The sequence below is a fragment of the Oryza sativa genome, chromosome 2 (genome assembly GCF_034140825.1).
Source record: "Oryza sativa Japonica Group chromosome 2, ASM3414082v1".
Lineage (NCBI taxonomy): Eukaryota > Viridiplantae > Streptophyta > Magnoliopsida > Poales > Poaceae > Oryza > Oryza sativa.
Window position 1 is genome coordinate 5,808,419 of NC_089036.1, and position 23,243 is coordinate 5,831,661.

The 23,243-nt window shown below is 41.3% G+C and overlaps 3 protein-coding genes across 10 annotated transcripts; all 3 read right to left on the reverse strand.

Moving 5' to 3' along the window:
* Positions 1 to 1,200: 1,200 nt before the first annotated feature.
* On the reverse strand, positions 1,201 to 8,791 carry LOC4328666 (uncharacterized). 6 transcript variants are annotated; one of them, XM_066307903.1, is made up of 5 exons: positions 8,676 to 8,791; positions 8,498 to 8,561; positions 2,441 to 2,867; positions 1,655 to 1,725; positions 1,201 to 1,551 (listed from the first exon to the last, which is right to left on the reverse strand). In XM_066307903.1, exons 3-5 carry the CDS (start codon positions 2,854 to 2,856, stop codon positions 1,538 to 1,540), a joined length of 501 nt encoding a protein of 166 aa, XP_066164000.1. In that variant the 5' UTR covers positions 2,857 to 2,867; positions 8,498 to 8,561; positions 8,676 to 8,791; the 3' UTR covers positions 1,201 to 1,537. The 6 variants fall into 6 exon arrangements, with proteins under 6 accessions (XP_066164000.1, XP_015627516.1, XP_015627518.1 ...); XM_015772030.3 differs by having other exon boundaries at positions 1,627 to 1,725; XM_015772032.2 differs by having other exon boundaries at positions 8,498 to 8,707.
* A 5,578-nt stretch (positions 8,792 to 14,369) lies between these two features.
* LOC4328667 (uncharacterized) lies at positions 14,370 to 15,771 on the reverse strand. 2 transcript variants are annotated; one of them, XM_015768638.3, is made up of 2 exons: positions 15,007 to 15,771; positions 14,370 to 14,675 (listed from the first exon to the last, which is right to left on the reverse strand). In XM_015768638.3, the coding sequence occupies exon 1, from the start codon at positions 15,734 to 15,736 to the stop codon at positions 15,008 to 15,010; it is 729 nt and encodes a 242-aa protein (XP_015624124.1). In that variant the 5' UTR covers positions 15,737 to 15,771; the 3' UTR covers positions 14,370 to 14,675; position 15,007. The 2 variants fall into 2 exon arrangements, with proteins under 2 accessions (XP_015624124.1, XP_066164114.1); XM_066308017.1 differs by lacking the exon at positions 14,370 to 14,675 and adding an exon at positions 14,864 to 14,904.
* A 3,048-nt stretch (positions 15,772 to 18,819) lies between these two features.
* On the reverse strand, positions 18,820 to 21,615 carry LOC9266610 (uncharacterized). 2 transcript variants are annotated; one of them, XM_015768230.3, is made up of 3 exons: positions 20,863 to 21,615; positions 20,731 to 20,763; positions 18,820 to 19,117 (listed from the first exon to the last, which is right to left on the reverse strand). In XM_015768230.3, the coding sequence occupies exon 1, from the start codon at positions 21,505 to 21,507 to the stop codon at positions 20,875 to 20,877; it is 633 nt and encodes a 210-aa protein (XP_015623716.1). In that variant the 5' UTR covers positions 21,508 to 21,615; the 3' UTR covers positions 18,820 to 19,117; positions 20,731 to 20,763; positions 20,863 to 20,874. The 2 variants fall into 2 exon arrangements, with proteins under 2 accessions (XP_015623716.1, XP_015623715.1); XM_015768229.3 differs by lacking the exon at positions 20,731 to 20,763.
* Positions 21,616 to 23,243: the final 1,628 nt, after the last annotated feature.

Below are 23,243 nucleotides of genomic sequence, written 5' to 3' on the forward strand. Positions count from 1 at the left end.
ACGATAAAAGCTGGCGAAGCTAAAGCAAGTGGCCGGAGACGCAACGCAAGCGCGCGGCGACGCGGCCGGCGCAGCGCAGCGAGCCAAAGCTGCTGCGTGCGCGCGGCCACGTATAAAGCTCAGCTCAGATGGCTTTGCCGACGGCGAGCGAAGCCATCTTTTGACTGCAGCAGCAGCATGCAGGGACAGGGATCCTCGTCTCCTCATGCATATCAGCAAACGCTGCATATGCATGGCACTGCTGCTGCTGCTGCTTCTTTTTCTTTTCTTTTTTTTACTTGCAAAAGAAAAGAGGTAGGAGGAGGAGGAGGAGGAGGAGGAGTAGTCGGGAGTAAAGACAAGAGCGAGGCAATATCAGTGAGTGCATCTCAAGGGCATCCAATGCAACTTTGAAACTTTTTGACAGTGAAGTTTCACCACCCATGCACCCTTGATCATGCATGTGTCCCCCTCCACATTGGACTTCGGGTCTAGTTTCACCGTAACGGTAGTGGTGTTCCGCGCACGTGCTGGCGCAAGGTTTTGTAAAGAGTTGTACAACTACTGCTAGTAGTAGTAGAAAAAAGAGTACTTACTATTACAATATACTTGTATACTAGTGCGGCTACATGTGACGGCGCACCGGACGTAGCTATGTCCAAGTTTGCCATACCTTACTAGTTCCGAATGTCATAGATTTCACACGCACGCTTACTGAATTTTATCTCTATATAATGCTGATCTCACGTGCAAACATTGTAAATTTTATCTGTGTTTTCTGCTATACTTGGCATCAACTGGCTCAAATATAAAGGATTCTTAGGAATACATGGGATTTCGTTGGTCAATTCGTAGTAATCTCCCTAAAAAACTTCGGCCGGTTTACGCCGCCCTGGAGAAAAACAATCTCTCTAAAAAAAATTATATTCCAAAGTAGACCATAATCAATTTTGAAGGACAAAAAATGCATTTATTTGATTGCTCCTAACAGTTAGGCACATCTCTAAATCCACAAGAGTTGATTTCTGCAAATGGCATTGTCCCCCAACCAAACTATGGTACTGCAATATCCCGCTTTGACATTTCGCATTCGCAGTACACTTCTGGTTATCCCATTACTGTCCGATAAGATAACATTTTTTAGATACTAAAATGCATATAACAAATACATCAAACAAACAATTGGATAATGAAGTGAACACGATCGAGCAGGGCAATTAATTAAGAAGCAACATACTAGTTAATAATAATAATACTTCTCAAGCGCAAGCGTTTCGGGTTACACGACTCGATCGAAGAGCAAACATGCCGAAAGAAACAGGAAATAAAACGGGTAAAACATAGATAATCAGGGGTCGACGGGTCCTCCCAAATGGGAATCAGAACCAAATCTAAAACGGGAAGAAACAAAACTAGTAAAACCATGGGGAGATTTCTTTTGCATTCTACTTTCTTCTTCTTCTTATGTAGACATCACAACTCTTAACGCTGCTTCTGCTGCTCGTCGTCACTGCTGCAAGCCTCATCGGATCCAGATCGATCGGACACGTACGGCAAATTACACCTCAGTGCCTGCAAATGCATAACACGCACGAGATCAGATCATGACATGAGGCAGGAGACAAGGGGAGATTCACGATAATTTACAAGTAATTTTCGTATGTCATAGCGCTACCGGAGTCCCGCGGTGCGTTGCACCTGAAGCACTCCATCCTGCTGGCGAAGTTGTGCTCATTGCATCCAGACCTGTGATCAAACATAGAAAATACAAGAGTTAACAGAAAGCAGAGTTCATTATTAGACACATATATTGCGAAGTTATGCAAATCCAGCATTGGAGATGTATGGAACATGCTATGCTGCTACAGTTGCCAGGGAGCTAAAAATGTGACATAGACACTTCGCTTATCAGTATAATATTTAAAGCGACCACATCATCAGTGATACTCGAGGCCTAGGGCCGTTCATTCAGATTTTGAATGAAACTGTTCAAAAATAGGCCATACTGATCAATTTGCCGCATGCTACGATAAATATAGTGTCATCTCAACTACTTCCGGTTTTCCACAGATTGAGAAAACCATGGATGAATACCTCTAGTTACAACTACGGTACTATACATAAGCTACTAATATTCTCGTGCAGCATAACAGAACCACTAGCTTTCTCATGAATGATTGAATGAAGACAGGCAGCATAATTAGTTGATCCTCCTGTCTCTTCTGAAGAAACAGGACCCCCCCCCCCTAATATGCAAAAATGGTACGGAGAAATATTACAAGCTTTCAAAAGTCCGTAACTACCACTAAATTAACCATGTAAATTATCCATGCCATGTACTGTCTTATACCATAATAAGGGCTGGGAAAAATCATATATTGGCTATGAATAGTTGATTTGCTAAAGCAAACAGATATTAAAACCAAAAGAAAAGGATAGCCTAACTAGTGATGACACGCACCTGGTGCAAATCCAGTCGCCAGACTTCCAGCCAGGGCGGCTGGCGCGGACGGCGCCGCTGCCGAAGCCGTAGCCCCGCGAGCGCGACATGTCCCCACCATCAAAGGCACCAGCGCCGCCACTGTTGACGGCAGCATCGTCCTTGAAAGCAGCGCACTTGAAGCAGCTGGAGCGGCTGGCGAAGTTGTGCGCGCCGCAGTTGCAGTACCAGTCACCTGGGCGGACATCAGAGCCAGTGCCAAAGCCTCCACCGAAGGAGGAACCACCACGGCCGCCGAAGTTGGCGTAGTCACCGCCACCACCGCTGCCGCGATCAGCGGCGCCACGCGGCTCGCCGCAGCGCTGGCATAGGTCCCGGCGGCTGAAGTTGAGGTGCTGGCACGCCCTGCAGTCCCAGTCTCCTGGCTTCCTGTTCATCTTGTCTTACCCTGCACATCAACAATGTACCACTCATTAAAGATTATTGGATCAGAGCAAGGGCGAAGAAAAAATGATCAAACTGAAGCCCAGAAGCACACTTGACTTATAAGATAACCCAGCTGTTCTCTCTTTGCAAAACCTTTTGCATTCAAGAAATAGGAAAACCACAACCAACATGCTTACATGCATACAAAACAAATGAACAAACACTAACAGGAAGCTCAGTTACCTAAACAAGTATCAGCTGCTGTGTTGGTGAGCTCTAAGGTGGAAAATGCTGTGAGGTGAAAGGGTGATGCAGCGAGGTGCTAATGTGCAGGGGTATTTATAGTGCGGTGGCAGGGGTTGCTGAAACCGAGGGGCGGGTTATCTTTGTGCCTTTGGTTCTTTGGTGCACTTTGGCCCGCGAAGAACAAGAGAATCACGTAAAACTAGAAAGAAGAGGGGAGTTAAAGAAAAGAAGAGAAAGCCATTAAAGGGCAAAAGAAATATGGGGAGTTTGAATGCTTCCTTTACCCTGCATCTCTGCCTGCCTTGGCAACATCTTTTGAGACATGGGGTGGAGGGATGGCACTAGTGCGCAATATTCTTGTGCTTAGGAAATTAAGATGCAATTAGTTATGTAACAGTGGTTATTCGACCAGAATATTTTTAGCAAAATACATATAGAACCAAAGCCACCAAAGCTAATATGGAATGTCAGAGGAAGAACAGAAAATCATTTCAGAAAAATGGAGCTAATGGTTAGTACAAGTATTATCCACTATTTCTGTTTTCAGGGAGCATTATGGACCAACAATAAGAGGGGACTTTAGATCAGACTGGAAATTTTTAGAAATAAATCTACACTCAATTAGATATCTCCTTTTGTTCTTTAAGTACAGCTTGAGTCAAAAGTTATTGGTCTCATGAGAAAACAGTTTTGCAAGACTGGTGCGTTTGACATTTCCCAAATTTCCACATGAAAAGGATTGTACATCTTCAGGTCAAGTAAAAGACTGATTCACAGTGTTGGAGCTAGTGATAACCAATATTCTTGAAACTGACACATCATGGTTTCAAGAGGAAAAAGAAAAGACTCGAAATTAGGTCCTGAATTATTGTGCTTAGGTCGATATTTAATTTTGGACAAGCATGGCTGAATCAAGAAGTGTTTCATGTCTAAAAATGGCAAAGATTCTAATTTGAGTATTGACTGACCTTTTTCTGCTTTTGATAAGAGAGATACAAATAGTTTCAGATTAAGTCTCAGAGAATAAAAGGGTGATCCTGAGGGTTTTGATTTGATTGTATCTAGTTCAAATGTTCCAATCAAATGAGGATAACTGAGACGAGTCAGGACCACATGATATTTAATCTGTGTTCACCCGAGACTGACATATCAGGAACTTTATGGACAGCGAATGTATAGTTTCACATCAAGAATAGGTACATATTTGGTTAGACATGCAGTTGAGGCCTGCTGTGTTAACTGTTGTGAGACAGAATTCCTGACATTCCAATTTTCCAAGGGCCAACACATCACCCTCTTCTTTAGCAGATTCCAAAATGGCAAGGCAAACCATATCTATTCTAAAAGAGTGCAAAATCTAATTAGTTATGCCTAATAATGCAGCGTATCACACTGAATTGTGCAATTGTGCTACCGGTGCTCCAGAGCTATCCACACACGTGTGATGGAACCAGAATACTGCATTTGCACAACTATTTCAAGCATTACACCAAACTTATGAAAAGAAGAGAAGCAGAGTGTAAAAGCAGCACTTATTATTGATTCTACGAGAAAATGGATATAGACCTAAATGAGTTAATCTGTGAGGTCTCAAAAGAGCAAGTCTATGAGGTGACAAGAATGGTGGTTATCATTCTGAACTTATGCTATATCTATTGCTATATAACTATCCATTCTTGCAACTATAAAAAGCTATTCTCATCCCTTATATTCGATGCTAACTTTGCCTTCTTTCACTAGCAATAATTGAGGAAATTCCATGGCATCCATTCCAACAAACGGTCACATCGGCTCAAGCCTAAAACTATGTCCGGTGAATTATCCGCCAAAATAGCAAATCAACCATCCGTTAGTGTAACATAGAACAGTTTATCTAAACTAGGAAAAATCCCATGACTCTGGTGTAAGCATAATTAACCGGCTAAAGCATTTTTTGTCACTAATTAAGATGGCAGAAATAAATCAGTATAGACCAAAAAAAATAGATATCAAGCAGAGCTCAAATGAAGTGTGACTTTTTTATAGATTACAAATAGACTGGCTAAAATTTTGGATAGGAAGGAACAAGCATGAATTGATCCATGATCTTGTAGACCATGTGAATATTCGAGATGCAAGGATAGAAAGGGGCATAAAACTTTTGTCAACATACCTACAAGGTGAACATCTACATGGAAATGACATGATGTGCAAGTTACAAAGCAAAACTTACACTAGTTTAAAACCATGAAAGAAGTATCATCTCAACTAAAGTTAAATCTACCGAACGAAACTCTTTTTTCTTCAGAGAGAATATCTCACAGTGAATAAGATTTATTCTGAGATTGGGATTAATTAATATAGTTCTTATGTTGACAAGAGTAACAAATAAAAGTTTGATAACTATCAGTTACTTGATGCACTTTTGCTCAGTCATTGCCTGAGCTTATTTGTTTGGAAGGACATCCTCGGAACCTTTCAGAAATTCAAGCACCTCTTTGGGCCCCTTGTGTTCCCTCTCTTATCAACAATAAGGTGCTACGGAAACACAACTTTGTTCATATTAACTAAAAATAGTAGCCTCTAGCCCTCTAGTCATATCCATAATAGAGTTGTGCAATTTTGTCTAATGCAAACCCAAAGCATACTGACAGGGAGTTAATACTGCTGACAGGGGTAAGTGAAAGAAAAGGAACCACTTGAAATCAAGACAGACATAATGGATTGCTGAGCTGTAAGTGGTGAGCAATTGGCTTTATCCTTTTTTATAAGAGGAAACATTGAGAAGGAATTTCCGAAAACAGAGAAAGATCCCATCATCTTAAATTAACCTTCATTTCACAACCCAAGATGAACATGATGGCAGAAAGCAAATAGAGATGGCCTGATGCATAACTGATAATAATGCATGAATTTCAATAAAGATAGAGAAATCAAGAGGCAGTAGTCTTCAAGGGTGCCAGTGACCATCCTCTTTAGAATTCTTTTTCACCTCCTTTTATTTCCGGTTGTGTTTTGCATCTCTTCTGTTGTTTCCTTGCCCCTTTACTTGTGCTCATCCTTGAGGTTGAGGCTTTACATCAGTGGATTTACTTTTGCTTTTCATCTATCTATTTTTTCTATTATGTCACTGTACTATATTTGCTAGCACTAGCACTGGTGGTAGACTGATAGTAGATGCCAGGAGGGGATATGTAGGTTTCAAAACCATAGGATGATATGCCTTCTCTTCCATTCCATTCTCTTGGGTGAAGTGAAAGCAGAAGCAAATACAAATCATGGAGTCCTTGGGAAAAAAACTGAGGGGCCAAAAGCTAGCTTGGATTCTCTCCTAGGGAAGTGCTTCCATGCATGACCATGACCAAACTCCAAAGGAAGCGATCACTTGATAACCTAACATGCTTTGATTCTCTGCTTTTGCACAACCAAGAAGAACAGCTCAAGCCTTTTAGCTTTTGTGTTAATAAGCGTACTAAAACCAGTATGAGTACTACTGATAGAACACCAAAAATCTTCAGCAATAGTCCCACTGTCAAAAGTATCTGTTTGACTGGTGCGGCTAAAACATGACTAAGCTTCTAAGTACCTGAGTTCTACATGGGAAATTACTAGGTATACATTAATAAACTACAAAGTGCAAACTAAAAATCCATGTTAGCGTTCGACTATATGTAGCAGAATATGATTTTAAATCTTGGTAGATAGTCAATTGTGGGATCAAATCACCATTTATATAAACTTGAGGTATTAAACTGCTTCTGATTTCACTAAAAAATTAAATTGCTTGTGATCACAGGGATACAGATTCCACAATGTAAAGCACTAGTCCCCTATGTGGGTGAGGAAAGCGTGTCATGGATATATGAACGATATATATGAACACCAGTTGAACTTGATATAAACAACAAAAATTCATGCCATGCGGCACCTACCCGGACCTCATTGGAGCTCACAGAATAGTCAAACAGTCATAAACAATCATACGCTGTCCTCACTTTTGCAAACATTGGTTTAAGACTTAAAGTATGCTCTTATTCCTAGAAATTGAATGATTAGTTGCACTTGAAATCTTGCATGGAGTATCTTGGCCTGTAGATTCCAAAGACAGACTGCAGAGCACATCTGTTTCCTAGTCGTTCATGCACTAATTCCTCACTGAGAACAATTGCACGAGCATAGATCTGGTTTAACTAAGTGTCTTGCGCCATTACCCACATAGCAATGGGAAGGCACACGTATGGGCTAGGATGAAGGCATCTACCCAAAACAGAGCAACACTACAGTACACAAACCTTTAATTATATATTGTTATAAGTTGGATGCGCAGTTGCGCACACCATGGGTACAATAGATTCCATGGCATGTGTGCTGTATTGATTCACCACACTTGCATGCACTACTATAGTTTCAGGATGACGTAATCTGGCCTTGACAAGGTGAAAGTTAGCCACCACCCAGTTTGGCTGACCAGCTTTCTTGTATACATTCGATGTGGTGCACTGCAATGCATCATGGAGATGAACAAAAAGATCTAAATCCTCTTTAGGTTTAGTCCTTCAGGGCATCAAAGCCCCAGTCAGCAGATGGACCGTATCATGAACAGTGCACAGCATGATAGCACATCATAACCGAGCGTTGCGCGTTGGCAGCCACAGCCCCGCACACATATCCAGACGCGCTCACCGTGCTAAATCCTATTTATTTCTTAATAGCACATAACATCGATGACTAGACATGGTTTCATACTTTCATCTAAGCATGACTTATACCTTACTTAGTATGACAAACAAGAAAAGTTTAAAATGAGTGACAGTCAAAGGTAATCACATAAGACAAACTACAAAAGCCTAAAAAAAAATTCAGAGCACACAACAAACCCACAGCCAACATAGCTATCACTTTTCTCTTGCAACTAAAGAAGATATGTACCAGTAAAAAATCCACAAACCCATAGCTGTAAGTCCCTATACTCTACAACAAGGATCATGCCCCCACTCATCCAAGGCTCCAAGAGCAAAAAACCACCACCAGCTCTGCCCCACCCCTCCCCTGCGGCGCGCACCCACATCGAATCGGATGCAACAGCTGTCGAACGATCAACGGCGGCACGAATCTCGACGCCGGGGACCTCTCCCCCCACAAACCCTACCGCGCGCGAACGAGACGTTGCTAATGCTCGCAAGAAAAAAAATTCGACACACGGAGGAGATAGCCAGGGGAGGGAGACACGCCATCATCGCCCGCAAAAATTGCACAAATCTACCCTCGATTCCGTGAATCCGCCCCCCTCCTCCCGCACCGATCACCCAATCCAACCCGTCTCCACGAACAGGAATCGATCAAACATGCAAATTAAAGCGCATCACCCGAAACGAACGAAACAAACCGAGCGGGAGAAGAAGAAGGGGAGGGAGAACGCGCACGCACCTGCTCTCTGGAGACTCGTCGGCGTCCTCGCACCTGCGGACTTCGGCGGCGGCGGCGGCGGCGGCTGGAGCAGAAGCGATCTCGATCAGGCGGAGGAGGGAGGAAGACGAGACGACGAGATAATAAATAAATAAATCGCACGAAACGGGGTGAGATTTAAGCCAGCATCAAAACCTACCTCTTTAATCCAACCCGCGGCGTTTTTTCTCCCTTTTTTTTCTTTTTTTTGGAGGTTTTTATTTTTCTTCGTCTTTCTCTCGTGTTCGTCTCGCCTCGGCCCACGAGGAGGTTCACGCGGCGGCACCGACGTCGAGGCGGGTCAAAGGGGGCCTCGTCCTCCCGTGGGGCCCACGTGTCGGCGGCTGCCCGGGGCCTCGTCCTCCCATGGGGCCCACGTGTCGGCGGCTGCGCGGGGCCGCGTCGCGCGTCGCCGTGCCGTGCCAGGGCAAGTGTGTCACTGACAGGTGGGGTCTCGTTGTGGTCCCCTCATGGATGGCTCGTATAGTCGGGGTAGTACACGTGTTTTGGGCGAGGAGAAACCGGGCGTGTCACGTCGTGATCTGGACCGTCCGTCGGGTGATTGACGTTGGCCCCCGTCTTTGGCTGATACGCGACGAAAAATATCAGATCATAATCCTCGTGCTTGTTTGGGTCGCTGTCGATGCTGCTGATGTTAAGGTGGGTGTTGCTTTGGCTGTTCGTGGCATAATTGGTCATGTTTTCAAATATGTTTGAGTCGTACCCGTGAAATTATGCTTAATTACAAACGTACACTCTCTATTAGTTCTTGTTTCGCAAACATGTCAAATTTAATATTGTTACGTGGTAGAAGTAACTTGGAATTCACAAACTAAGTGCCCCTTTCAATCAAAGGGTTTGATTTAGAGGATTGGGGTTTTCCAAATCCTATAAAACGGTTTTGGAGAAAACCTAGCAAGAGGTTCAGCATCTTGGAAAAAATACTTTAGTCTATCTCTTTCATCCGATTCATGTGTTTTTCTGCGGTCCAATCAAACAATCACTTCTGTGTTTTGCAATCTTCCGTTTTACACATGCATTCCTATCGAATCAAACAATCATTCATGTGTTTTGCAATCCTCCGTTTTACACTTGTATTCCTATCGGAATTATGTGTTTTTCCTATTCCTTTGTTTTTTTATTCTTATAACTCAAAGAGGCCCTAAGTAGGGATGAAAACGGTACGAAAATGGACGGAAACCACCTTTATCGGTTTTGTTTTCATATTTTTTTTCGGAATCGGAAACCCCGGATACGAAAATGGAATCAAATATTGTCAAAACCGAAAACGGTCCAACGCTGATACGGTAATGAAAACTTATCGGAATAAAAAACCCCTCAAACTAATCTTTAAACTATGTCAAATCCAATTATCAAGTCTCAAATATCAACATTACATCATAAAACACAATCATATAAGTCCAATTCTCAAGTTTGAATTGGGTGTATTGGATTGGGCTGAATTGAGTGACTTAGGAATTAGGATGTTGATTTGGGTTGGACTGGGGAGGAATTATAGACTATGGTATAGGCCTTTATAATTTCGGAAATTCCGATAAATTTTTCGGAAAGTTTCCGACCGATTCCGAGTTCCGACGAGGGCTTCCTTTATCATATTCAATTATGTTTTCGAGAAATTATTTCCGAATTCATTTTCGTTTCTGAAAAAATTCCAACCGACAGATTTGTTTTCGAAAATAGGTCCGGAATCCGAAAAGTTTACATACCGTTTTCATCCCTAGCCCTAAGCGTAGTTGATGGAGCCTACTCACCTAGTTTCATGTCATAACCTGAACACAAGTGTGTTGGTATTTACATGGTATCTGTTAACAATAAGTTTTCAGTCTATAACAAGATGTTTACGGTGACTTCGTTAATCTTAAGTTATGCCTCTTTCAAGGTGCTTAGTGCATTCATATCCTGCCTTAGTATAAAGTTGATGCCCACTAACTCCTAAAACTCAACATGCGACCATAAAGCTGATGGTAGCTTTGTTAATCTTAAGTTATGCTTCTTTCAAGGTGCTCACTACATTCATATCCTATCTTATTATAAAGTTGATGCTCACTAACTCCTAAAGCTTAAGATGCAACCAGGGTTTACGATTTCGACAGGCCCTTCCGTTTCGGGCACTAGCGGAATTCGGAATTTCGCGAAATCCGGTGGAAAACCGGAAAATTCCGAACAAATTTCATAAACCAAAATTTGAATACAAATTCCCTGATTTTGCTGACAAGTTCTTGAAAACCGGTCGGTTTTGGCGAAATTCCGATCGAAATCATCGAAATTTCGATCAGTAATATGTAATTTGGACCAAAAATATGTAATTTGGACCAACTACTTACTGGGCCTAGTACATGCAATCCGGGCCATGTAAGTGTTTTCCTTTTTTTAATTATTTATTCTTTTCTTTACTGATGTAAGTTTCAGTAAATACACACAATATATCATTTTTTTCAAATATTTATATCCCAATAGATTCTATTAATATCATATTATAAGATTTTATTTGTTTCTTTCCTTTTTTATCAATTCAAATTTGAATTTGGATGAAACTCCTCGAAATCTCAAACAGTTTATACTTTCAAGCCTCGTCGGAATGTCGAAATTTCGCAAAATCCGACCGGATTTCGTTGGAATTGTAAACCCTGAATGCAACTATGTCACATCATCACCCACTAGCAATAGTTACATATTTAACCTTATGCAAGCATACAACATCATGTACTTCCTCCGTTTCACAATGTAAGTCATTCTAATATTTCCCATATTCATATTGATGTTAATGAATTTAGACATATATCTATCTAAATTCATTAACATCAATATGAATGTGGGAAATGCTAAAATGACTTACATTGTGAAACGGAGGGAGTATAATTTATTTAATTCTACAAATCAACATGTAAGTATATCTGATCATCACCCTCACTTCATTTCCACAATATTTTAACAAATCTATCTATCATTTTTATAATATTTAACATACACTTGTCAAAATTGCAAGTATCATTTGTTTGTTTTATAGAAGTATTGATAAACCCTCACGTTTTATTTTTTTTCTTTTTACTTCTAGCTCGATTATCGAAAAAAATATATTGAAAATTGGTTAATAATTCCCGCAGCAAAGCGCAGGGATACACCTAGTTTCATAGGGATGAGTGTGCCAGTGTGTATACAACAGGCCCATTTTTCAAAGGCACTTATTGCACATGCAACTTCCTAGAGGTAAGAGCAGGTACAATAGCAGGCTATAAGAGCATTTACAATAGCAGACTATTAGCCAGCTATAAACATATTTTAATGATATAAAAGATGAGAGAGAAAGAGCAGCGAGCTACAGATCTGTAGCCAGCTGCAGTACGGACTCTAAGATGCGATGTGTGTATGACAAGTGGGACCATATATTAATAATTTAGTAAGCAACTATTGTATGAATTAGCTATTACACTGGCTATAGATGAATTGGAGCTAGTAGTGGGCTATACTATTAAACTTGCTCTAAGAGCAGGTACAATAACAGGCTATAAGCCAGCTGCAAACATATTTTAAGTAGATAAATAAGAAGAGAAGAGCAGCGGGCTACAGATTTGTATGACAGGTGGGACCGGGTATTAATAGTGTAGTATGTATTATTGTATGAATGAGCTATTAGATTGGCTATAGATGAATTGGAGCTAGTAGTTGGCTATACTATTAAACTTGCTTTAAGCTAACTATAAACATATTTTAAAGAGATAAAGGAAGAGAGAGAAGAGCAGCGGGCTACAGATCTGTAGCCAGCTGCAGCACGGACTCCAAGACGTATTGTGTGTATAACAGGTGGGACCAGATATTAATAGTATAGTAAACAACTATTGTATGAATTGGCTATTATATTAGCTATAGATGATTTGGAGCTAGTAGTGAGCTATACTATTAAACTTGCTCTAAGTGTGTACGCGTTGTACTATATTTCATGAGTGTACGCACATGTACACGAGTACCTATAATGTGTTTCGGGGGAAAAAAAAGAACTTGGAATCCTTCTATTGTAATCCAATTTCCTTGGTACAACCAAACCACCTGGAATCGTTGAAGGCCGATCCAGCAACTTAAAGCTAAGGATGTTGTTTCAGACCAAATCACTTACCAGTAAGTTGCTGTCATTAGTCATTACAGTAGGATAACTGACCGTACCCAGCAGTCTTTTGCTCATGCAATACTGCAAGTCTGCAGCTTAAGACGGTTAATCAGTTACAGTTTGGTGCTGACACAATGAGATTTATCTGATCCAGCTATGATTATCATGTTTTATACTCCTAGTTAGTTTCCTGGACTGGCAAGCTTGTACTGTGCCTGACATATTTAGCATAGCAGTCCAAGAAGATCAATCATGCAGAGATAAACTGTATTCCCTGTTCAATAATCGATGAGTGATTCAAAAACCTGGCTAACAGTGCATTTGCATTCTTTTGCAGTGAAAAACAACCAGATGTCCCAGTAAAAAAAAAAAAAAAAAAACCAGATGTGCCAATGTGCAATCTCTTCTCAGCCACAGAGAATAAAATGGAGAAACGCCAACATATATGCTGTGGGCAGGATCAAATGGGCCACAAGAGAACAGGAAGCTGAGAGGTAAAAGTATAGATGGGCCACAAGAGAACAGGAAGCTGAGAGGACATGGATGATTCACATGTAAAATGCAACTATCAAGATAGAAAGAAAATACTCACCCCATTATTTGTCAAATGAATGTCAAACGAGAATCAAATATATAGTTAGCTATTTGTAGCCCAACAGCTGTAGAGATAGATTAGTGAAATGCTGTAGAAACATCATTCAATATGATTTCCCTTTGACATTATCAATATTGTTGATCTAATCTTCTAGACATGCTGAACAAAAGTGGTTGTTTGAGTTCTTGCAGTAGTGAAAATAGCATCGTGTGTACAGTGTGAACATCACATATTGCAGAAATAAGCTAATAAAAATATTCACCTGGATACATGGTCCAAGTACTTGTCATTGAAAAAACTGATGCCTTAGCTTATCCAAGCTTCTCCTGGTTAATTTACCTTGCATTGTATTGAGTATTGACAACTATGACTAAATCGAGAATAGTATATATAAATAAGTAGTAGCATGCTTTCACGCAGTTTAGACTATTCTCACTGATCTTTAGGTAGCATTCTAAAGTTTCAGAATTCCAAACTTCTGCTGGAACAATGAAATGCCGTAATAAGCTTTATAATGCAATTGTTTTGGTGTTTGATGTTTCAAAGTGCAACACTACTAATGTTTAGATGCTCGTTACTGTTCACTTTTGAGTGATGATGCGACTATGAGTCAATAGACAAAGGAGTTGGGATGCCCATTTGTTGGCAGGCTGCCAATACTTAGTTAAAAAGTGTTGTATTGGCCATTTTGTATCATGGTTAATAAATTCAGCCTTCATTTCTGATTGTGTGAGTTGTTGCTGAGTTATAGTTTTATTCCTACAGTGCTTGCTGAGATGTGGTACGTATTATTTCCCTTCCAATCCTTTCATGTTTTGTATCCCAGTTTCTCTCTCAGTGGTTATTTAGACCATTTTTGTTTTCAGATAAGGAAATCTGTATTGAGCTCACAAGCTTTCTCAAAATAAGATGCATCGACATTGTTGAGAATATAGCATTTTTCCTATATCTGAAGAGTGAATCAATTCTTATGGCCTGAAGATGGATCATGACTGTAGAAGCTTGTTGCTTGTTACAAAGTATCTCATTGTTTGAATATCTAACTGACCCAAAAACAAAGTTTAGAAAAGGAATCAAGGAATATTAGAAGCACATAGTCTGAATTTTGCAAATATTCATCCAACGTAGGTTCTGGGTTAGAAAAAAAGACAGAACAACTATAATGGGGGCAAATCCAAAAGATACAGATATAGCATATCTGAACTAAATCCACAGGCATACCATCACCTGAATAGTATGTAAACTGGGTATTTTCCATTCTACTAAATCCGCATATCCACTAATATACAACAATGGAGCGAGGTAAGTAACAATGTTTGAAGGTAACCAACCACAAAAAACCTTATAATATTACACATTTACCATTGTTGCCATCAAGACGGTTGTTCATTCCACCCGAGATACACAACAAGAGTTAGAAATGTTCACCCATCAGCAAGTTCCTGCAAAGAAAGAAGCATATACATCTTTCAGTTAAAAAATAACCGAGATAGCCAGTGACATATCTCAATACTAAAGGCTTTCTTGTTACTATTGTACAAGTAATAAGTTCAGAGCTTAATGTTCTAAGCACAAAGTTCTTTTAAGAATTAAGAGTATTATCATCTATATTGCTCTAAGCACATACATTTTCAAGACTTCTTGTAAGACCACACGCATAACAGTTCTAATCTGTACCAAAATGTCATATTGTAAGATTTGCTGCAAACACAAGCAATGACATTGCAAGCAGCACAAGTTCAGAAGAGGAATTGAGATTGTAAGCTTGCTTACATCAGTCACTGTCACTCTCGACGCCATCATCGCTCCCTTCGGTCCGGCGGAGAGCGTCGCGCGCGGCGGCGAGCGACGGGTCGATGGAGGCGGCGGTCTTGAAGGCGTCCAGGGCCTCCGCGGCCATGCCCTTCCGCTCGTAGCACTCGCCGAGCAGCGCGTGCGCGCGGGCGTTCTGGGGGCTGAGGCGGACGGCCTCGGCGAGGTCGTCGGCGGCCTGGTCGAGGCGGCGTCGGTGGCGGCGGTGGAGCGCGAGCGCGATCTCGGCGCGCTTCGCGAGGGCGTCCCCGCGCTCCCGTGGCTCGAGGGAGCGCGCGAGCGGCGGGGCGAGGGCGGCGTCGAGGGCGCGCAGCGCGGGGAGGCGGTGGCCCTGGAGGTCGAGGGCGAGGGCCTTGAGGATGAGCGGGGCGGCGTCGCGCGGGTCGAGGGCGATGGCGCGGTCGGCCTCGGCGAGCGCCGCGCGAGCGAGCGGGCCGGGTGGCTTCTTGGTCCCGCCCGCGGCGGCGGCGCGCGCGCGGGCGAGGAGCTGGGCGCCCTGCGCGAAGTGGCGGCGAGACTGCGCGGCGGCGGCGGAGGAGGAGCCGGCGGAGGAGGCGCGGCGGAGGCGGTGGGCGGCGCGGCGGGGGAGGGAGTGGAGGGCGACGAGCATGGCGGCGGCGAGGATGAAGAGGAGGCACAGGACGATGGCCTCCGGCCAGGTGGCGGCGGCGCCCAGGGCCAGGGCAGCCATGGCTCTAGCTCGAGGGAGGACCGGGGACTAAGTTTAGTTTTTTTTCCTTTTCTTTTCTTTTTTTTTAGTTGGGTTGGAGTTGGAGAGTGGATGTCCGATCTCGGATCGGATGTGAGTTGTGACCGGACCGGCCGGCTTTGGACCTTGGAGGAGGTGGGACTGGGACCGTGCGAGCTCGGCTGGTGTATACTCCCTCCGTATTTAATGTATGACGCCGTTGACTTTTTGTCTAACGTTTGATCATTTATTTTATTTAAAAATTTTGTATAAATATGAAAACATTTATGTCATGCTTAAAGAACATTTGATGATGAATCAAGTCACAATAAAATAAATGATAATTACATAATTTTTTTAAATAAGACGAATGGTCAAACGTTAGATAAAATGTCAACGGCGTCATACATTAAAATATGGAGGTAGTAGTTACAAAGGTTCACCAAAAGATGCGGTTATCGCACGGTTATCACGCGTGGTAACTTTTTCAGTTTTTAAAACTACGGTATATCTCTCGATAACCGTGTGGTTTTCTCGATAACCACGTGATTACCTTGGTATCCACCAAACCATGCGGTGACAGTAACCTCACCCCCCCCCCCCCCAACAGTTTGGTAAACCCTTGTACAAGTACAGGCCTATTGTGAGGGATGCAAGCCGTCAGCAGTTCTACTGACATGTGGGTCACACATATCCTCGGACTCACATGTCAGTGAGCAGTATTGTATGTGCGTATTACATAGGATCTTAATTGCATTTTGAAATAACTGAAATGGATGAATTAATATTAATCTTATACTCCCTCTGTTTTAGGTTATAAGACGTTTTTTGACTTTAGTCAAAGTCAAATTGCTTCAAGTTTGACCAAGTTTGTAGAGGAAAAAAATATTTTCAACTAAACACAAATTTATTATGAAAATATATTTAATTATTGATTTAATAAAACGAATTTGGTATTATAAATATTATTATATTTGTGCATAAACTTAGTCAAATTTGAAGTAGCCTAAAACGGAGGGGGTATTTAGGATATCAAGGCATCACATTTCCTTGAAAAAGGTGTTCAAGAACAGTTTCTAATATTTTAATGAAGGCGGAATTAAAAAGAAATATGACCAAGAGGGGTGCAAATGTATATAGAACGGACTTTCTTTTTTCTATTTCCCACCACTACTAGATAGTGGGCATAAATCTCAAGATTCATGTATTTGTCCAAGTAAATCCATTATGGATAAGATTTAAAGATATTTTCCACGAACTAACTAAAATTAAAAGATTCAAGGAAGAAAACAAAAGGAATAATTTAAGAGTAGATTTCATAAAACTACATAGTGATCAAATCTATCACAAATTAAACTTACTCGTGTTTGTTCAAGTTACAAGAGCTTTAAGTTCATATATAGTTGGAGCCTTGAAACTCACTCGTTTTAGAGTGTGTTCGACACTACAAACTTATACTATTTTGTTTTTTACGTGCACGTTTTATAAATTATTAAATGGTGGTTTTTAAGAAAAAATATCTATAGGAAAAATACTTTTTAAATCATATTAATTATTTTTAAAGCTAATAAATAATGTACTAATGATTTTTCTCGTTTTTCTGTACGGACGGGAGGAAGTTCCCAACACTGAGTCGCTATAACGCACGCAACCTAGAAGGTTTTCTAATGAAATCTTATGATTATGACTTACAATATGTCATTTAACGTGGGGTTGGCAAGCCATCACCAAATTAACAATCCCGTATGAGTTAGGAGAATTGAGATCGGTTGCAGTTGCACTTGTAACTGTAAGATAAAACTGTATATAATTTTGGCCATCCATTTTTACGGTTTAGACCGAACGCTACAGTAGTAATGGCTACAGTATTTCGTGCTACAGTATTTTTCTACAATACCAGTACAGCATACAATCTGGACCATCCGATTTGCATCCAATAACATGCACTACTACTGCTTAAGTTGCAGTCACAATAGTGACTGTAGCTGATCCAAATCCGAGTTAGGAGTACAACGATATCAAAGGTTGTGTCCCTTCCCCAGTTTTCCCATTTCGTCTCTCTCGTTTTTCGCGCGCATATTTTCCAAACTGCTAATCAGTACTCTCTCCGTCCCAAAAAGAATCTATGTCCACATACATCAACCTAGAAGGGGTCACATCCTCTTGTAGGTTGATTCTTTTTTGGAGGAACGAAATATGTTTTTTTTAAAAAAAATTATATGAAAGTTGTTTTAAAAAACATATTAATTATTTTTTAAAAAAATAGTTAATACTTAATTAATTATGTAATAATACGTACTTCGTTTTGCGTGTGGGGGAGAAGGTGTTCCCAGCCTAATTGTTGGGTCTAATCCTCTATGCATACCGAACTGTTGTTCACTTGTTTGAGCTATTGCTGTAGCGAAAAAGCTCACTTATGTGTAAATTAACTATGAACATAGCATACTGCAACACAGACAAAAATATCATGCCCTACTTGTCATTGAAAAACAATTGATGCGTTAGCTTATCCGTGTTTAAATTTCTAGCTCCTGGTTATTTTGCTTTGCGTTTGGATAATATAGATAAACGAATGACATGCTTTCCCCCAAATTAGACTATATCAAAGATTAATGACATCACAAGTTTCAGAAATCTAGATGATTTTTTTCCTAAAACAATGGGATATGTTCTTTCCACCATAATAGAATGGAATAGGATCTGTTTGGCACAGCTCCAGCTCCAGCTCCATCTCTCCTGAGCTAGAGCTTAGCCAAACAGTTTCAGCTCCACCTAAAATGGGAGCGGAGCTGGGTGGAGCTCTCTCACAAAATAAACTAGAGAGGTGAAGCTGGGTTTAGGCAGCTTCACAACTCCACTCCAGACCTAACTCCTGGAGCTAAATTTGGGAGTTGGAGCTCTACCAAACAGGCATGCTCGCTTCCCGAGTTTCTGAACGCTACGATATTTTTAAAAAAAACTTTTTGAATGCTTTAAATTTTAAATATACTTTTCAGCGTATAATAATTAATCCATCCATTTGTACCCTCGGATCATATATCTATTTAACATTCTAATCCATCTGGCCTAAAAGAACACGACCGAACTCATCCAACACATAAAAAATAAAATATCACATACTCCCTCCACGTGACAGGAATTATTCTTAAAAGTACATTTATTCCAACAGCCACAGGCATCACTCCACCAGCAAAGACCGGACGAAAAATGGTCCAGGAACATATTGCTGATAGTATTTATTGGTATGCTGATCACCATAGATCATACAATGCTAGCTCGATTGGGATTTGGGAAGGACGAAGAGTGTCCAAAGCTTGCAAAAGCTAGCTCCATCCATACTTGTAAGAGATCGAGTCTCTTCTCGATCACCAGGTCTCGACTCCACTGATGAAGAGAAGAAATAAAGCAGAAAATCGATGTCAGTAGAGTTATAAAGAGAAATTTATTCTGAAAGATCTTATATATAATCCCTTGCAAGCCATAGTTTAATTTCCAACACACAGAAGCAAGAAAAGCAATTTTCACCCTGTGCACCCCAGCTTTATCGATCGGCATTCGACAATGACAATAAAATACTGTTCAGAAATCAGATCAATGAATAAAGTCCCACCCAGAAGCATCTCTACAAACATGCCATGCAAACTAGACATTTGAAGAGGACATGCTTAGCATTTTCAGGCTGGCACAAAGAACATATATAGAGTGCTGATCACCTGATATCCCAATTCTTTTTTACCAATCTCACAGTAGACTGAATCCTATTTCTACAAGCAAGCCATAAAAAAAATGCTTAAACTTCAAAGAGATTGGTGCTTGCCAGATATCGGATATGTGAATAAGATCCACCACACCATGCATGAAATGATAAAGCTCTACATATGGACTTAGACACGACAGTAAAGATTAGTTCTTTTCCTAAAGCCCAGTCAATAGAATAACCAGAATTAGAGAACTTTAATAAGCTCTACATATGGCAGAGGGAAGGAAATACAAAAGCCCAACCACATATACCCAGAACCAGATATGTTTTCCATCGCCCATTGTCCATTATATATATTCACCCCACAATCCAGATATGTTTTGCTGAAGCCCTTCCAAAACTGAGAAGAACCCCAAGGATCAGATCTACTTTAATTTTAAAAGCTCAATACACACATGACTATCCCCTGACTATAGCTAGTTTGCAATAACAATATTCATTTTGCTAGTTTCACAGTGAAACCTAACCCCCAAACTCCTTAAGAGAAGGAAGATTTGCTATTTAAGCATATCATGTTTCTTTTCTTTTTCAGTAAGAAGGAAGAGTTGCTCATTTAAGCATATCATGTTTCCCCTTTTTTAGTAAGCCCAGCACAATACTAGAATCTTCTTCTAATAGAATCCATTTTGTAATAAATGGCTTTAGCATGATATAATCCCATAGGGTAGCTAGATATGGAAAATAAACACGAAGTAACAGAATAGCATAGACATAATATCTTGAAGACATTTTTTTTGGAAACTCTCATCGATATGCATAACAGAAGGGGAAATTATCGAATTAAGGAGCATTAGCCACTTAATAGATGCTAAGTTAAGCGTTTTTTTCTTTTTCATTTTACGCCCTAAACGCCAGTCCTCTATCTATTTCCTGTTTGAAGTGCCATAGCCTCCTGTTATCCTACGCGTACGACGTTTGCGATGGTGTTTAGTTAACCTCGTGCATCTGTTTTAGTGACAGATAATTGATCAAAAACTATTTAATGGCAAAGATCAAAATCTATTTCAGTGACATCTACTAATGACTTGCAAAATGTCATCTTGCAAAATATGGTTAAATAATGTATGCTGAATGTGAGCACAAGCTATGGCTTGTTCCTAGCTACTTCCTCCGTTTCACAATGTAAGTCATTTTAGCATTTCTCACATTCATATTAATATTAATGAATCTAGATAGTATATATATGTCTAGATTTATTTACATCAATATAAATATGAGAAATGTTAGAATGACTTACATTGTGAAACGGAGGGAGTAGATAAGTACTCCTCTGCAGTAAAAATAATAGTAACATCTTGCAAGCAGCAGCAGAAGTTGAGTAACAGTAATTAAGACAGTAGTAATTGAGATTAATTGTAAGAGGGCTTACATCAGTAATTAATTACTTCACGGCGGCGTGCCCGAGCCAGATCCTTCTTCTTGTAGCCGCCCTTCTTCCTCGAGCACTCGCCGAGCATCGCGCGCGCGCGCGGGCGTTGTCGGGGACGAAGCAGAGGGCCTCCTTGAGATCGGCGGCGGCGCGGTCGAGGCGGGCGGGGCAGGGGAAGAAGCAGCGGCGGTAGTAGTCCAGGTTGATCTCCGCGCGCTTCACGAGCGCGTCCCCGCGCTCCCGCGGCGGGAGGCGGCCGGCGAGGGCGCGGAGCGCGCGGCGGCGCTGCCCCAGGGCGTCCAGCGCGAACGCCCTGACGACGAGCAGCAGCGGTTTGTGGAGGCCGCCCCAGGCGCCGGCGGCGATGGCGCGGTCGGCCTCGGCGAGCGCCCCGGAGGCGACCTGGAACCGGTGGTGTGAACGCGGCGCGGCGCGGCGGATGTCATCGAGGAGCTTTCTGCAGCGCACGACGATCGGCGGGAGGGGTGGGAGTGGTTGGTCAGGGGTAGGGAGAGTGAAGGCGACGAGCACGGCCACGGCGCCGCCCGCCGCAAGTGCGCCGGCGGCGGCGGCGGCGGCGTAGCCGGTCGGGCCCATGTAGGCGCCGGCGGCCACCGCGTTGCTGGTCGACATCGCCGCCCCCATCGGCGGGAATGGTGGGATCGAGTGGTGCTCCGGTTGCAGCTTCGGTAATCGGATTTCGGAGTAGGGTTTATAGCGATTAGCGAGCGAGGACACAGAGAAGGGGAAAGTGTGTTTTTTGGTTTCAAAGTGCGGTTTATCTTGTCTTATAAACTCACAAAACCTATTTAAAAAATTCGTAATTTTCCAACGTGTGGGCCTTGGGTAGCCAGGCATGTTGGGTTGGCATGGCTGGTCCAAAGAAGGAATAAGTTTACTTTGGGCCTCTTGACTTGGAGTTCGACATTCATCCCTAGGCTGCAAAACCGGATACAACGCATTCCCCAACTTATAAAACCACGCAAACGAGGTCCATCGGTAATATTGTCTCCGGTAAAAAACTTAGCTTGTGTTTGTTTGAGTTACAAGAGCGATAAGTTCTTAGCTGGAATCTTGGAACTTACACAATTTTAAAAGTTTCTCGAAGAAATCTTACACAATATGCTTTTTTACATATAGTTTGGCAAAGTTAGCCATCAACCGAACAACTTCATATAAGTTACCATTTTACTATTTCTAGTTATTACTATCACAGTAAACTTCCGCAGCAAGACAAGAGGTTTAACCTAGTATGGCATATTGCAACTGACAAAAATATCACGTGCATATCATGTTCAACTTGTCATTAAATTTCTAACGTTATTTTGCTTTGTATTGAATAATACAGATAATTGATTGGCATGCTTTCTCCAAATTAGACTATGTTTTGACTGATCATTAGATTAAGGCTGTGTTCGGCACACCCTTTCACATCCCCCTCTCGTTTTCCGCGCGCACGCTTTTTAAATTGCTAAATGGTGCGTTTTTTTGTAAAAAGTTTTTATACGAAAGTTGCTTGAAAAAAAAATCAAATTAATCCATTTTAGAAAAAAATAGCTAATACTTAATTAATCACGCGCTAATGGACCGCTCCGTTTTCCGTGTTTACTGTTCCGGTTGGGAACACCTCATGGCGAACACACCCTAAATAACCTCACAAGTTTAAGAAGCTTCAGAATTCCAGATGTTCTGCTGTAACAAAGGGCCCCTTTATTTTCCCATAGTGAAATGGAATGTAAGAATATATATGCACGCTTCTTGAGTTTCTATGGGGGTTACGATTTTTGTATAAATTTTGTACATATAAATTTTTAAAATATTATTTTAAATCCACTTTTGAACTTATAGTAATTAATTCATTCTACCCTCAAATCATTTATATATTCAACATTCTATTCCCTTCTGTCTAAAAGAACACACCATTATCCAACACATAAAGATAAAATTTCACATGCTCCCTCCACATGACAAGAATTATTTTTAAAATAATACATACATCAGTAAAAAGACACATTTATCCCAATAGCCACATACATCAGTAAAAAGACACAACGATACAGACCAGCAAAGACAGGAACAAGTGGGCTAGGAACATATCACTGGTAATATTATTGGTTTGTTGATCAGCAGATCATACAATGTGCTAGCTCGGTTGGGATTTGGGAAGGACGAAGAGTGTCCAAAGCTGCATGCAAAAGCTAACTCCATCCATCCTTCTATCAGAGTCTTCTCACCAGGTCTTAACAAAGGATTCCACTGATGAAAAGGAAAAAATAATGCAGAAAATTAATGTCAGTGGAGTCAAGAGGAAATTATTGATTCTGAAAGATTCAAACATTCCTTACAAGCCATAATTAAGTTCCAACAAACAGAAGAAAAAA